This window comes from Silene latifolia, chromosome X, assembly GCF_048544455.1.
Source record: "Silene latifolia isolate original U9 population chromosome X, ASM4854445v1, whole genome shotgun sequence".
NCBI classification, from domain to species: domain Eukaryota; kingdom Viridiplantae; phylum Streptophyta; class Magnoliopsida; order Caryophyllales; family Caryophyllaceae; genus Silene; species Silene latifolia.
In genome coordinates this window covers 322,325,263-322,341,208 of record NC_133537.1, presented here as the reverse complement: position 1 = coordinate 322,341,208, position 15,946 = coordinate 322,325,263, and the positions used below count along the sequence as shown (strand labels likewise).

The 15,946-nt window shown below is 37.5% G+C and overlaps 2 protein-coding genes across 4 annotated transcripts; one reads left to right on the top strand and one right to left on the bottom strand.

Moving 5' to 3' along the window:
• Nucleotides 1–5,149: 5,149 nt before the first annotated feature.
• LOC141620695 (uncharacterized) lies at nucleotides 5,150–6,291 on the bottom strand. Its single transcript, XM_074437500.1, has 2 exons — nucleotides 5,881–6,291; nucleotides 5,150–5,797 (listed from the first exon to the last, which is right to left on the bottom strand). Exons 1-2 carry the CDS (start codon nucleotides 6,289–6,291, stop codon nucleotides 5,150–5,152), a joined length of 1,059 nt encoding a protein of 352 aa, XP_074293601.1.
• Nucleotides 6,292–12,155: 5,864 nt separating this feature from the next.
• Nucleotides 12,156–15,655, top strand: LOC141618024 (uncharacterized). 3 transcript variants are annotated; one of them, XM_074435150.1, is made up of 4 exons: nucleotides 12,156–12,243; nucleotides 12,634–12,824; nucleotides 13,193–14,672; nucleotides 15,440–15,655. In XM_074435150.1, the coding sequence occupies exon 3, from the start codon at nucleotides 13,209–13,211 to the stop codon at nucleotides 14,670–14,672; it is 1,464 nt and encodes a 487-aa protein (XP_074291251.1). In that variant the 5' UTR covers nucleotides 12,156–12,243; nucleotides 12,634–12,824; nucleotides 13,193–13,208; the 3' UTR covers nucleotides 15,440–15,655. The 3 variants fall into 3 exon arrangements, with proteins under 3 accessions (XP_074291251.1, XP_074291249.1, XP_074291250.1); XM_074435148.1 differs by lacking the exon at nucleotides 12,634–12,824 and having other exon boundaries at nucleotides 12,159–12,243; XM_074435149.1 differs by lacking the exon at nucleotides 12,634–12,824 and having other exon boundaries at nucleotides 12,159–12,243; nucleotides 15,444–15,599.
• The last annotated feature ends 291 nt before the right edge of the window (nucleotides 15,656–15,946 follow it).

Below are 15,946 nucleotides of genomic sequence, written 5' to 3'. Positions count from 1 at the left end.
TTCCCAATCAAATGGTTTGGGAGACTAGTCAAAACTAGTTTCTAAATGCGATTTTCAATCGAGAATTAAGAAATGATTGGGGTCACCAACTTGAGTCTTGTAAATATGACATATCATTTTAGTTTTGTATTTAGATATGTAACTCAATAATTATTCTGATGTATAATATGTCTAAATAAGAATATAATTCAAGTTTTTGTAGAAAACCGCAAAAGGGTTTCTCTATTATGCAATTAAAACAAGCGTTGTGCCCTAACATACCACGATTAAGTTTATGGTGAGACCATATGGTCGATTACAATTTCAATCAGAAAAGGTTATTACTTCTTCATTCTCTTTTACCAACGAACTAGGTAGATACTAGGTATCCACTTAATGAGGTAAGATGAGAAATTCTTTGAATAAGTTCAATGAATGTTTAAAAGGTATCAAAACCTACAGATTATAAAACCAAAGTATTAGTACTTTATTAAAATGGGGAACAATAAAGTGCCGACTTTTATCTGCACCAAAAAGAGTGAGATATGGTATCACAAGTTCACTTTCATTACGATATGATTGAATCTTTACTTTGTAGTTGGAGGTAGTTTCTGTTATTAAATTTATCTGGCATTTAAATTTTCCCACTAATATAAAACACGATTAAAGCAATCATCTACTTTTTATATAAGATATGGTTAGGCATGGTACCTAAATTGTAGCTTGTTTCGATAGTTAACATGTGCTCTCTCTTCCTACATGATCACGAGAACAAAGGGTTTGTGGCTCGTGATGCCGTCTATTAAATAAAAAAGGATTATTTCTAAAAGACAGAGTGGGAGAAAATGTTTAAGAGCCACAAACTGAGAATAAGACGTGGGAAGATGTTCCTTCTTGGTCAAAATCAGTGATTATTTCTTCAAAACCTAAGTTGACAGGAGTCATGTCACCTTTTGAAAGTAACAATCCTGTAACTTATTAAGATGCTTTATATAGCTTCAACTCCGCAATAGTCCGAACTAAACATAAAAGATGTTTCTATAACTTGGTTGATTTGTGGTAAGAGATTTACACCAATTGCAACGCTTCGTTAATTCGGATTTCATAATATTATTTGACAGTTTGATTTTAAAATCATCTTGCATGATTTTTGAAAATCGTAACTATTCTAAGGTAGGATGGAAACTAAAGAAGAAATCTTAAGTAAAAGTCAAGGAGCTGAATGATATGTTTTAGTCATGTGATAAACTTTTCTCGAATTGTCGAATAGTTCTGTTTATACATGGAGTTTAGTAGGAGTAATATGGTGTTACTAGTCTTATGTGTAAGGGACATATTGATCATTGTGAATGATGGAAGACTTAAGAGAAGAATAATACATCTCTAGGGTATCCAGACCTATAAAGATAGTTCTAAGAGGATATTAGCTTTGAATGGATATTCTTATGTTAATAAGAATCTTGACAAGTTCAAAAGTATTGAACATGTAGAAATTGTATCCACATGCTTCTGCTACGGGATTAATTCATTACGCTAAGATGTATCACCATTCTTAAATTTTGTATACTTGGAGTATGACGAAAAGTTATCGAATCTTTGAGAGAAGTCTCTATATAGCCACATAGTTCATTAGTTAGTAATCAGGAAGTACTAAATATATGAAGCTAAGCATTTAGAATTGAGATGGATTTATGTGCAAGGAGTTACACAAAAACCATATTCTAAACAAATAAGGATGGTTAGAGAACCATCTTGGCTATATTATTTAAGGAGGATATCTGCTAGGAACATCTTAGGCAGTTGAACAATGAGATATACACAACGGAAATTGAGTACACTTGCAATAAGAACATATGCAAGAAGGAAAGGATGATATTAGGATTCGGTTTTATGAATTGGGGAACTATGGTAGTTCGCTCCAATAACTGAAGGTCCTATCCCTACACACTGTGAGTACAGTGGGAGTTATTCAAAGGCAAGAGAGTCTATGTCCATATTGGATCTAGACACGTACTAAAAAAAGTTCTAATAATACAATATTATACACAAAATGGGAAATAGTATATAATAAGGTTAGGGAAAGTGCAAAGTGTTGCTGAAACTTGCTAACCAAGGCCTTTTCATAGGCTAAACGCCTAAACATGATAAGTCATACCATTTAAATTGAGTTGAGATGTATAGTTATATATAATATTAAGTATGGATTATAGATTATGTAGTAATTGATATGGTATCAATTTTATATATGTGATAATGCATTCATCGTTTGAGTTTTATATTACTCTTTTATCACTTTGTTATATCCAAATAGGTTATAAGGACAACGTTGAACCTATTAAAGTGAACTGAATTAACATAGTATTGGCCCCTAGTTGCTTATATAAGGTGACGCCTCGAAGTTACTAGAGTGTGATGCGATTGATGGCAAGTTCAAGTGCCATAGAGTCATATGGGATGACTAGTCGATCACATAGGCAAACTGTATGGGACACTCCGTCGGGCAGTGATCGTTTATAGAGTTCTGGTAATTTTTACAAAGCCTGGTCGTGGCGAGAGCTACTATAGTATTCTTTTGAGTCAATTCTTTGACTAGAGACTGTTCGCCCAAGGTGGCACAGTTTCTGAGTGACTTTGATTTATGCTCTACGATTTTCGTAACTGAGGTCAAATGGGCATCTTTTGAGTCATGATGAGCTGTGGCTATTCAAAGGGAATAGTGCGATAGAAATTGTCCACCCCCTTGTTAGGGTTATCTAAATCTCAGGGCCACTCGAGGAGTAGTGAACTGAAAATGCGTGGCCACGCTCGGAAGGTATCTACGGTAGATAATTCCGGTCAGACAGTTACTCTCCAGATCGAGGAAACCACTCAAGATATGATCAAATGCAAGTACGACCTGCAAGACACCTTGCATTGAGTGGGAGATTATGTAATAGGGCAAGAGAATTGGTGACGCACACTTGTCTCGGACAAGTGGGAGATTGTTGGAGTAAGTGTCCTCAACAATAGTGCGATCACATGATTAAACATCATAATTAAATCTCATAATAAGAATACGTAAGGGATGATTCAATTATATAGTCAACTGATCAACATTAATCGGTAATGATTGGCTAACTAGAGTTTGACATTACTGTCGTTTGACGATGGTGATCAGTTGATCCCTTAAGGTCACACCTATAGGACAATTCCTTTAATAGATAAGTTGATTAATTGTATGTCGATACAAGTTAATCAATTCCTTAAATTTGAACAATTTATTTGTGAGTGAGAATATTAGTATCTTATTGTAATTTGATTAAATAAGATTTATTTTAGTGATTAAAAGATTTCATTACTAAAATTGATTATTGTTTGTGAAACAATTAAATTAAGAATACAAATTATAATTGCAAATATTGTGAATTATAATTATATGATCCATTTTATACTTGTGATCATAAATTACTAACTAATTTGTCATATGTAATTAATTTATTAAGAAATGATATTTATTTGGATAAATATGCATTAAAATTAGATATGGGCATGGTGTGTGACACATGACCTAACAAATGACATTTGACAAAATCACAAAAATAAAATGGAGTCCATTTTATAGTAGGGCACCGGTTTTAGAGGAGAATAAGAGGTTTATTATGTTTGTTAATTTTGAATGGCAAACATGATCATTACTCTAATTCTCTAGCCTTACACACCTAATGTTTAGAAAAGAGAAAAAGCAAAAGGGTGAAGACCATGCATTGGCCTTCTAGACCCCCAAAACCGGCTCCCTCATGGTACATAGAGAAGTTGTTCTCTATTTTTTCCATTCATGCAATTTATCATTCTTATTCATCTTCTCACTAATCTCTCTCTAAAAATAGTTTTAGAATCTCTAAAAATTGTTCAACAAATTCTAATATTAATACAACATTATTACTAGTGTAGTAATACATATATATTATTAGAATTATTAAGTACTACTAATATATTAGTCTAGTTAATTTGTGTATTAGTTTTAAGGAAAAAACTTGGGTACAACTTTTAAGGAGTATCTCTATACTTGAGGTTGGAGGATCATCCTATTATTCATAGCTCAAGAACAAGTGAAGGTAGAAGACCTTACTTGTGCCCATTTCGTGCCTTTCTAAATGTAAGGAAACCGTTTTTCTTATTCTTTTGTTATGCATGCAACTAGATCCATGAGATAAATTAATGAGTAATTTATAAAACGAATTAGATGAGTCTAAAAAGGGGTATATGAACCCAACACCAACATGGTCTATGATCTATGTTAACATGACACATGAGTTACACGAACCAATACGGCATGACACACCATGGGTTGCATATAATTGAGTGTTATGCCAAGGCCTTTATTTAGCCAAAAAAAAAAGTAATTTAAGCTCAACACGACACAATCCATCATGCTCCACTGGCAACACGGTGGGTTGGCACGAAACAAAAAAAAAAATTGGCACATTTGAGATGAGGTGGGTTGAGACGTCCAAAATTCAAACGGAACAACTAAAATTCACAATTAAAGTGACAGTGGGTTAAGTAATTGGCACACTGATGGCGCCATTCTTCAGTTATAGATAGAATTCATCTACTCCGTACTATTGTGAGCTATGAGGTTGACATAGTGTATAATGATCGATGGTGCAGCCACATGTGAATTGAATAAGGTGAGTGGTGTGTTCATTTGATTGTTTTCTTTCATTTATGTACAAATTTCTAGCTTTGTTCATTTGATTCTTGATACTCATAGTTGTTGAAGTTTCCACTAGCTAAATTGTGAATCGTACACCAAGTTTTCCTATGACGCTGCGATTTTGAATGTATTGAGTGAAATTGGTGGCGGGTAGGAGGAGCCTTATGCTTTTTTGATAGGAATTGCATTCGTCACTTGGTTTCAGATGTGAATACAAGATCTAGGAATACGGAGGTGAGAAATATGTTTGACTTAACGACAATAATGCAACTTCAAAAAAAAAAAAGTTCGACATAGGATTTGATCGACTAGGAGAGTTGAATAGAGAAGCAAAACATTATGTTGTGGAAATTGGAGTAGAGAAGTGGTCCATATATCATGATGGTGGATATGTATGGAATATTGACTACTAACTCGGCGGAGACTTTTTTTTTTTTTTTTTTTTTTTTTTTTTGACAATCGGGTTAACGAGACTTACATATTAATAGCACGCTTAGCTATCCTATGAGCGGCTTTGTTACAAATTCTAGGAACATAAGCAAAAGTAATACAATGAAAGTTTGCCGCTAGATCGGTTATATCGTCAATAGTGTTCCTTGTCCAATGTTTGAGTTGAGAGAATCGTAGGACTTGGGCAAGAACCTGTAGACAATCAGAGAAAATGTTAATATGGAGGATGTTGCGCGAGAGCGCCCACTTTAAGGCTTCCCTAATTGCCAAAGCTTCCGCTTGTTCAGCATTCTCTGCCATTCCTTTGATACAGAATTCAGAAACAATATCATTATAAAAAAGGATGCATCCGCCAAACCCAGCAACAAACTCCTTAGACCACGCCGCATCCACATAAATATGAGACCGAGAGCAACTCACAGAACTCTGAATCAGAGGAAAGGCTACTCCATTCCTAAGCTTAGTCAAGTCCTCCTCCATCGGTGTTTGGAAAGCTATGGACCCCGGTTTCCCATCTTCAGCAGAAAGAGCTAAGTTAAGGGAGTCTTGATAAAGAAAGATAGCACCAATATGGGAGCACTCGGTACTATCAAAAATCTTTCTGCACTTTACCACCCAAATAGTCCAAATGGTACACAAAAAGGAGAGACAAGCCTTATGCTTATTGTCAGCCTTAAAAAGAACGGAGAGCCAATTGCAAACCCAAGAGCGGAGACTCAAATTATCCCCTGATTGTGCCCTAATCCCCAGGAGACTTCCAGCCCAAACTCTGTTAGCAAATGAATGTCCGAACAGTGTTCCGGTGATTCCGTTTCTTGTGAATCACAAAGCACGCAAGTAAAAGGACCATCAAAGCCCCTCCTTAGGAATCCTTCCCCAGTGGGCAACGATTCCGTGAGAAGTTTCCATAAGAGAATGATCCAGCTTTTCGGCCCTGGCAAGTTCCAAAGGATTTTTTGAAAGACACCCATACATGCAGCAGGAACTCTTGATCGGTCTTTCGGGGAAGCTGAAGTGTTCCAGTAATTTTGAAGAGCAATGTGATAGCCAATCTTAACTGAGTAATTCCCAGATGACGAGGCAGACCAATAGAAGATGTCGCTGCCTTCAGAGCATCGAATTGGAATAGCAAGAATGTCCTTAATGGAAGTTTCATCAAAAGACATAGACACAAGTCTATGGTCCCAATCTATTCTTTGTTGCAAATAAGATCTTTGATTCTCAAATTACACAAGTTGGGTGAATCAGTAAGAAGCTCAACACATCGTGGTTTCGGCACTGTTCCATGAACCCATTTAGTATTCCAAACACCAAGGTCGGAAAAAGAGGAGAAGTTCCATGCTAAATGAGGTTTGATGAGTTGAAGGCCCCAAACAATACCTTTCCATCCCCAAGAAGAATTACTCTTGCCATCGTTAAAAAGCAGATCACCATCACGCCACTTTAGGCCATATTTAGCACCAATAGACTTACAGAGAATAGAATTAGGGTGAGTGATCATTCTCCATCCAATCTTTGCTAGAAGTGCTTGGTTGAACTCCTTCATACGTCTAATACCCAGACCACCATTCCTTTTGGGTTGACTAAGGAAAAGCCTACTACACCAGCTAATAGAGGGAGATTTCTTATGACCCGCCCACCAAAAATGTGACAAAATAGCATCTAATCTTTTTGTCACACTTACCGGTATTTTGAATACCGATAGAAAGTAAACCGAGAGGGAGGACAAGACAGAAGAAATCAACGCCAATCTACCCGCCGACGATAGAAGAATGCAATTCCATGAAGATAATCGCTTCCTTACCTTATCAATGATAAACTCAAAAATTTCCCTTTTACTTTTAATCCCACCTGAGAGTCCCACGTCCGTAGGAATACCCAAGTAAGATCCCAAATTAGTGTTACACGGTATGTTGAAGGTTTTCAAGCATTTTCGAGCAAAGGACAGACTAGAGCTCGAACTTAACATCATAGAGGACTTATTATCATTAATAACCTGGCCGGAGGCATGACAATAATCCTTAATAACTTTGTCAAGGCTTTCGCAACTCTTAGAATTACCTTCAATAAAAAACATAAATCATCCGCAAAAAGCATATGGGAGACAGGGGATACTATTTCTCTGCGATCTTTATTCCTCGTATAATCCCCTCCTTCTCCATACGTAGAATGTTTAACGAGAGAATTTCCGTGCACATAACAAAAATATAAGGGGAAAGAGGATCGCCCCGACGAAGGCCGCAACTTGGGTGGATACGTTTGAAGGAACTCCATTAACTGAGAATTTCATAAGACACCGTCGTGATACACTTCATAATCAGCTGAATGAAATTAGGAGGGAATCCCATCAAGAGAAGCGTGCCTCTGATAAAGTTCCAGTCCAACCGATCATAGGCTTTACTCATGTCAGCCTTAAAGGCCATCCTACCCATCCTACCACTTCTAGATGAAGAAATTTTGTGTAATATTTCATTTGTAATTAAAATATTATCACCAATATTCCTCCCAGGGACAAAAGCATTTTGAAAGTCACCCACTAGTTTTCCCATGTACTTTTTCAATCGGTTAGTGATACATCTAGTAATGACTTTCATTATAACATTGCATAAGCTAATCGGTTGGAAGTTATCAACTGTTTCAGGGGCACTAGATTTCGGGATAAGAACTAAGAAAGTCTTATTCAGAAATTCTGGTGAGCTATTACCATTGAGGATAGCCAAGACAGTCCCAACAACATCATGCTTAATAAAATGCCAACACTTATGGAAGAAGATAGCAGAATACCATCGGTCCGGAGATTTTAACGGACTAAGTTGAAACACAAAATTTAACCTCCTTAGGGGTAAAACGAATGCAAAGTGCATCTCTGTCATCAGGAGAAAGGAACTCTTTATTAATATTGAACAAATTTCTCACAGTAGGGTGGTACTCATCAAAAGTGATCTGATTCGCTCCTTCCTGAAAGAGTCTAGAATAGAATTGGACAAATAATCCCTTAATACCCTCACTGTCAAAATTCCACTCCCCATTATCCATTTTAATCCCAGCCATGTAATTCCTGCCTGCCCTACCCTTAACCCAATTAAAGAAGTACTTGGAGCATGTATCTCCCTCGGTGTTCCATTTCATCTTGGCCCTCTGTTTCCAATATTTAGCCGAGACTTTAGCATACTCCGCTTGACTAGCATATGCAGTGGTGAAATTTCGAGTCACTCCCTTGGTCTCAATTTCGTGGAGCCCTTCAACCAGATTGTCATCAAAATCACTCCATTTCTTATTCCATTCCTTCCTCTTGGAAATAGACCAAAGACGCATACAATTTCTAGCTCTTGATAACTTACGTATCATTCTGACGGTGGCAGAGCCTGAGACAGGCTCAGTCCATTCGTTATGAACCAAGCTAATACATTCCTCATAATCCAGGTTCCAAGCCTTCATACGATAAGGTCTTCTACCATTACAAGTAATTAAATCTGTTTCAAAGATAATAGGCGCATGATCTGAAACTTGAATAGGAAGATGAGTAATACCAGAAAAATATCATTCCAATCCCACGATCCATAACCCTTATCAAGTCGTTCCAACACTACACTATGATCTTCTCTCTTATTACACCAAGTAAATCTTGGCCCCTTAAACGGAATATCCATCAGAAGATGCTCAGCTTTCCATTTACTAAAAAGAGCAGCCCTCGGAATCCGACCCTTACTACCTCCCCATTTATCTTCTTGATAATCAACTTGGTTAAAGTCCCCTATAAGGAGGAAAAGGTTGTCAAAAGATCGAATCCATTCACTAAGATCATTCCAAACAGCTTCACGTTTATGGGTGACTGGTTCGCCATAGATAAGACATAAGTACCAAAAACTACCACTACATTGCGTGACTTTGATAATAATGAAGTTTTGACATGCTAGAAGACATTCAAAATTGGCATCATGTCTAAAACCAAACCAGAGACCTCCTTTGGTTTCATCAGCATCAACACCAAAACTCCGAGAATACCCAAAAGAACGAAACATAGGATCAACTAAAGCTAATTTACATTTTGTCTCAGCTAAGAAAATAAAATCAAAATAAGTACTTGAAAGAAGCGCCCTAGTCTTAGCGATTGTAGGGGCAAGGGGATTATTAAATCCCCTAACATTCCAACAAAGTCCTTTCATAAAGAGAAGAACCACCACAGCAATACCAACCAACTCCACACCAGGCTCATATCGACACAAGTCACACAACCCATCGATTCCCCCACCACGAAACCAACCCATAAAGGCTCACCAGAGGTGGTCAGAAGAAAACAGTAGCCATCCAAAAGTCTCACAGAAAACCAATTGAAAACCGGAGCGAAAAGGCCACTACAAACCCTTACCAAATCAATCTCAAACACGCACAACACATCCAACCAACACTAGAGAGAACCAATAAAATTCCCGTAACATACCCAAGAAAATTAAGTAACAGACCTCATGACCACAACCACCCCAATAGTCGAAAAAACACCAACATGACAGTAACCACCCAGCCAAGGGACAACACAGACCCTTACCATAAAAAAGCCAAAAAACAAGGAGAGTAGCACTGAACATGAACCCCGCAAAAGACACCCAATTTCACCAAACGACACCTCCCAGGACCACCGCCATATAAGCAAAAGGCCGGACAAAGGGACGACAAAGACAAAACACAAGAGACACAAAAACACAATAAACAGGCCAAACCAGGGGTGAGGGGAATGGAGGGATCACCCCTAGGTTGAAAATATGGTTTTCGGTGACAGGACAAGGGTACGGAGGGACGGGAGTCCGACACAAATGGAGTCCGAACCATTTATATGAAAATAAAATCCGACCAAAGGGTTGACCGCTAACAATTACACGCAGCCAATGTGAAAGGGAAACATTAAAGCATGTGATATCTGAAGCTTGTCCTTTCTATTGTTCAGAAAAGCCAAGGATGATTACTAGTCAACTGGATAAAAGCAATGGCTATGATCAATCACCATGACACAACTACCACGCCAAAATCACAGAGAAGGCAGCCATTGGACCGGCTTGTTACCATTTTCTTTTGGTTTTGTCTACAAAAGATGTTTAGTTGTGTAAACTGGGTTTGGACTGATGCGAAGCCTTCATCAAAAATCAATCAAATTAATTAAAAGGCCAGGATCAGCTCATGCGAAAAACAGGTAAGTGTCGCACTGATTTCGCCACTAGTTCATAAAGACCTCGCTTACCACATTAACGACAGACGAGATGAGACGACGGTGTACCGCACTTCGCACTCCAGGGTGAACCGCAGACGGGGAGAAGAAAAAACGACGGCAGGGGAAATCGATCTGCCGGAGATGAGCAAAGACACCGCCTCATCTCCGTGGGCGTGGCCTGAGAGAGGAGCGAGGGTGTCGGGTGGTGGCTGAATGTGGTGGATTAGGTTAGGGTTTTGATTTGGGGGTTTTTAATTTGGGGGTAATTACACTTTCTCTCTCTTTCACTTACGAAAATAAATGTTATTTTAACGCTATACTAAGGACTAGGCGGAGACTTTTAATAATGTGCTTAAGGGAGCACATTTTTTCTTCTAGTAATTGTACTTGTCAAATGTCTATTTTTTAGAGTCAATGCCTACTTTGTTGAAAGACGTGAGTCGACAAGTAAACGGTATTTAAGGGACTTCATTATAGTAGGAAAATCACACATAAGTTGGAGGAAGATTGTTAAAAAGGATCATACCACAAGATGTACAAGTATTGTTAGAGGTAAGGATAAGAGGAGAAGTTGTTAGTGGAAGCACCGCTTTTCATTGATCAACCTTTGTAAATGAACTCTTAGGGGAAACCCCGTATACTGATGATATTAAAGGGGCTTCATTAAGGATTTGGATGGTTGATAGAAAACTTTAGTGGTCTTCCGGAAAATGCAAATGAAGAAATTTTACACCAATATGTGTTGAGGTATTGAATATTCGTCCGCCTAGTGATACATAACCTAAGTTGTACAAAGTTGAAAAAAGGGGTGCCTTACTACGGCCCTTACATGGTTTGGTAACGGGATCACACTCGTCGATTCATTAACCCTTTGTAATATCCGACAATTTTGACATATTATAATTAGATATATATATTTGGTTTACCTTTTGATTTAAAGGTAGTTCATTTTTATAAATGAGGAGTTAGTTTAGATGAGCAATATAGTCACAAGAGTCATCCCCTATATACTAAAAGATTAACACATTTTCAAATTCTCCCGCTTAAATTTCCCGCCTAGGTGATATTCTACTAGACAATATTTGTTTCCTAATTAATTAGTGTTGACTATCTATATTTACTACTCCCTATTATTAAACACACTATTTATCTCCTAATTAACTGTATAACATCAATCATTATTTAACTTTTATATAAATAAGGCTAATAAAATATCTCTTTGGAATTATATATGCAAATTTTCTATCATTTTCAAAATAGAGGCAAACTGCATTAGTTTGATTAATAATCAAAGTTTCTAATATCTGTATCTAAAATACCGTGCATTTGCACGGGTAGCTACACTAGTATTATGATAAGTCGATAACTTTTTTTGGTGTTGACTAGGAGGAGTATCCTCTATCGACAATTGGGGCAATCTCCCTCAAGGTAATAAAGATTAGAGGTGTGCAAAATTCGGCCCGAACCGAAAAAATGGTCCAAGCTGGAACCGAAATTAAAAATTAGGATCTGATCCATGGTCCAACATTTTTCAAGATTCCGGTTTTCGGTTCGGCCCGGTTGTAAACCAGAAAGACCAGAATTATTGTTATTTATTTTATTTTCTTAAAATTTTATTTTTTAAAAAAACAATTATAGGCCCAATTAATCCCGTCCGTCCTGGTCCAATCGGTACAAATTTTTGGACAAAAATTTGAAAAAGTGGATGTCTAAAAATAATTCCGACAAAAAAAAAAAAAAAAATTCCGATCCAAACAATTTGGTCCGACCCGGATTCCGGACCGATGCACAACCCTACTAACTTACCAAGGACAACTGAGAACCCTTGCCACAATCTCCACTCTATTTATCAATTTCTCCTCTCCTTTAACGTGAGATCGTTGGTCGCTGATCAAACAACACGAGCTCAAGGCAGGCAAGTATATGCGTCGTGCTATTTTTCAATTGATATGATGTGCTATTAATTTTGTTAGGTCATAGATTCTGCTATATATCTGTGATATCTTCTTGTTTTTGAGCTATTAATTATGTCAATTGTTTTTATAATTGGGGAATTTTATTAATAATTTGAGTTGAATGGATTGTAATTGGGAAATTTGCTTCTTGAGCTAAAGTTTGTATCTTTGTGCTGTCTTAATTTACAAGTACTTCATTACCGATCATTTGTTTACTTTCTTTTAATCCGGTGGGAGCCTGGGAGGGATATTTTAACCGAAGGTAAATAAATGATTAAGACGGAGGGAGTAGCAATTAGGAAGCAACCTTACACTCTTTTAGATACTCATTTTTTTTATTTTTCTTATAGAGTTATTTAGTGTCGCATGGCGATGGACAAGCATAGGTCATTGTTCTTAATTACGGGAGACGAAGAGTTTCAGTATTGCATGTACCGTGTTAGTGAATCCGAAATGGCTCCTGATAACCCTGAAGATGAATGCACCTTTCTTAAACTCGGGCAGCCGATACTGAAGATGGAAAAATCAATCTTTCCAAGTTGTATGTCTTTTGTTAAAGTAGGGACGAAAATTTATATGGTTGGTGGCTATTTACGTGATGGAAATAACCCACCACATCAATCTAAGACTTTCATATATGATACCTTGTCGAACTTGGTGGTTCCTGGACCGGCTTTGGTTTCCGGCAAATGTGCGCCTTACTTGCTTACCATTGGATCCAAGATATTTGCCTTTTGAGTTTTGAACTATGTCCCGATCATTTGTTTACCTCTCTTTTTTATTCTGTGTTTGGGATATTTTAATAAAAGGTAAATAAATGACTGAGATGGAATGAAGGGAGTAGCAATTAGAAAGCAACCTTACACTCTTTTGGATACTCATCTTTTTTTTTTCTTTTCTTTCTTGTAGAGTTATTTAGTGTCGTATGGCGATGGACGAGGTGATGGACGAGGATAGGTCATTATTCCTAATTACGGGAGACGAAGAGTTTCAGTATTGCATGTACCGTGTTAGTGAATCCGAAATGGCTCCCGAGAACCCTGAAGATGAATGCACCTTTCTTAAACTTGGGCAGCCAATACTGACGATGGATAAATCAGTCTATCCAAGTCGCATGTCTTTTGTGAATGTAAGGACTAAAATCTATATGGTTGGTGGCTATTTACGTGATGGAAATAACCCACCACATCAATCTAAGACCTTCATATATGATACCTTGTCCAACTCGATGGTTCCTGGCCCGGCTTTGGTTTCCGGCAAATGTAAGCCTTACTTGCTTACCATTGGATCCAAGATATTTGCCTTATCTAACTCCCTCAATTGTAATTCCTGTAAAGATTCTGGCATGGACCCTATACCTCAGTTTGAGGTATTGGATACCGAGGATATTGAACAAGGGTGGTCTGCGCTGCCGCTTCCAGCTCTTTACAGTTCCAATCGAATGAAATTTTGTTCTGTTGATGCTTGGGCGGCTGCTTACGTTGGTGGAACTTCCAGCGCTATATTTATAAGTGTGAAAGATGGAGGCGGTACTTACGCTTTTGATGTAGATAAGAAACTATGGAATCCCGTTAGTGATCAAGTTTTACCTTTCCCTGGGCCTGCCACCCCACTGCCAGGATCGCCAAATCTTCCTTATGCTCCTACACTTTGTTGTGCCTCTTCTTTAAGATCTGGAAGATACGCTGCTTTTCGCTTTCACTATCATGCCCAGGAGTTTCGAATCGATGAAATTGAGATCCATAACTCTCCTCTTCTGTCTGCACCACTACCACCAGACCTATATCTTAGTTATTTGGTGAGGGTTCTCGGCCCAAATGGTCGTATTTATTTTCTTGACTGTGGTGTCGATGATGCTACAGCATGGACTACTGGTCGTGGTAACGTTTATTTTAAGGTTAGTGCGCTTCAAGTTTGTAAAATCAAGCTTGAGGAAGGACAGAAGAAGAAGAAGAAGAATAAAAGGAAGGAGATGGAGCATGGCGGAGAAGAAAATGAGACAATTATGCCTGGCTCAAACAAAGAACATGTGTTGAAGATATGCAATAAAAAGCGTGACTCAAACAAAGAACAAGTGCTAAAGAAATGCAAGAAAAAGCTAAAGATATGCAAGAAAAAGCTTGACTCTAACAAAGAACAAGTGCTAAAGATATGCAAGAAAAAACTTGGTTCTAACAAAGAACAAGTGCTAAAGATATGCAAGAAAAAAAAGATGCAGAAGGGGAATGATGAAGAAAAGGAAACGACTGTCACGCTTGACCAGATGAGGAATGCTCAAGTAGAGGACGAGACAATAGAGCTTAAGATGAACCACATATGGAGGAGGAGCTTGTTTGCTGGTCCGATAGTTGATATACTCAAACTTGTAGTTGCCGCATTTGCTTTGTAGGTTTGTTTCTTCATTCTTTTTTGTTAGCTTTCTTACCTGTTTATTTAGGCACCTTTTTGAGATGTCACAATTCATGTTTTTGGATTTTGTCAATTAATAATGGGTTGCTCTTTACCTTTATTATTTGTGTTATATATCATTGTGGCCATTTTCCTTCAGGATGGTGTCTTCCATGTGACTTAAACCCTTCATTTTAGGTCATACCCGTGGTTGACCCAATACTCGGTTGATATGTATCTCGTAATTTGTACCCGAACGAGTTGACAGACAATTTTTTTAAGAAGAGACAAAAAGGCTGACCCGCTAGGTTGACCCAATAAAGCAATGATGTTTATTGTTTAGCAAATAATATTTAGTATGATATTTAGTGAATTAGTCAGACACTTAGATACATGCCCATGTCGCCATGTGCGAACATGTGCAGGAGTCTAAGTAACATTGACCGTCTTAAGTCTTAACATAGAATTTCTGAGACATAGAGAGAGCAACTTGCAATTGCGGTTGAAATTTTGGTAAGTTGTTATTGATTCATTGCTAGCGTTTTCTCTATGCTTATAAAATTTTGTGATAACATGTGAAACTGAGGAACTGTTATGTTAATGTGATTATGTTCTGCTAATGGTTTGTACTCGCATTGATTTTCTTACACTCCTCTAATCTTTTACCTGTTGAGGTATGGTAATGCAATTATGTTGGATAAAAAAGATTTCGGTTTTGTGCTTTATCTCGCGGTAACTCATTATGATTATTGCATGTGCATTGTGCAGGTAGCTAGAATGTAGAGGTCGGAGCATGTGCTTGGCTCTTTTACGTCGTAATACTATTCCCTAACAAGATCTATTTATGTTCAATTATTCACGGTTTTTAGTTAGCAGTACTTGATGCTGGACTAATATGCTGACAATATAGGTCCAGTCTTTTGTCAAATGGTACTTTCGACTATTCCCTTATCATCTTATTTATTATGTTAATTATTCATGGTTTCTAGTTAGCACTTAGCAGTACTTGATGTTAGACTAATGTGCTGACAATATTGTTCTAGACCTTTGTCAAATGGTACTTTCGACTATTCGAGTATATACTTATGTTCATCTTACTACTGTACTAGAATTTTTTCCATTTCCTAGGAAAAATGGAAGGTTTGTTTCTAATTAGTGGTTTAGATTGTACAACATATTTGATCTTAGGGGTCTTAATTAGACATTCTGAAGTGATGATGCTCACAAGTTAGTCGCCATTCACTCACTAACTTATCTGGGTATCCAAATGATGCA

Excerpts from the sequence above, each read along its gene's own strand:
- LOC141620695 (XM_074437500.1), bottom strand. The coding sequence starts at position 6,291 with ATGTCTTTTGATGAAACTTCCATTAAGGACATTCTTGCTATTCCAATT. Across the intron at positions 5,798-5,880 it reads TAACAGAGTTTGGGCTGGAA|GCTGACAATAAGCATAAGGC; the intron begins GTCTCCTGGGGA and ends GTTCTTTTTAAG.
- LOC141618024 (XM_074435150.1), top strand. The coding sequence starts at position 13,209 with ATGGCGATGGACGAGGTGATGGACGAGGATAGGTCATTATTCCTAATT.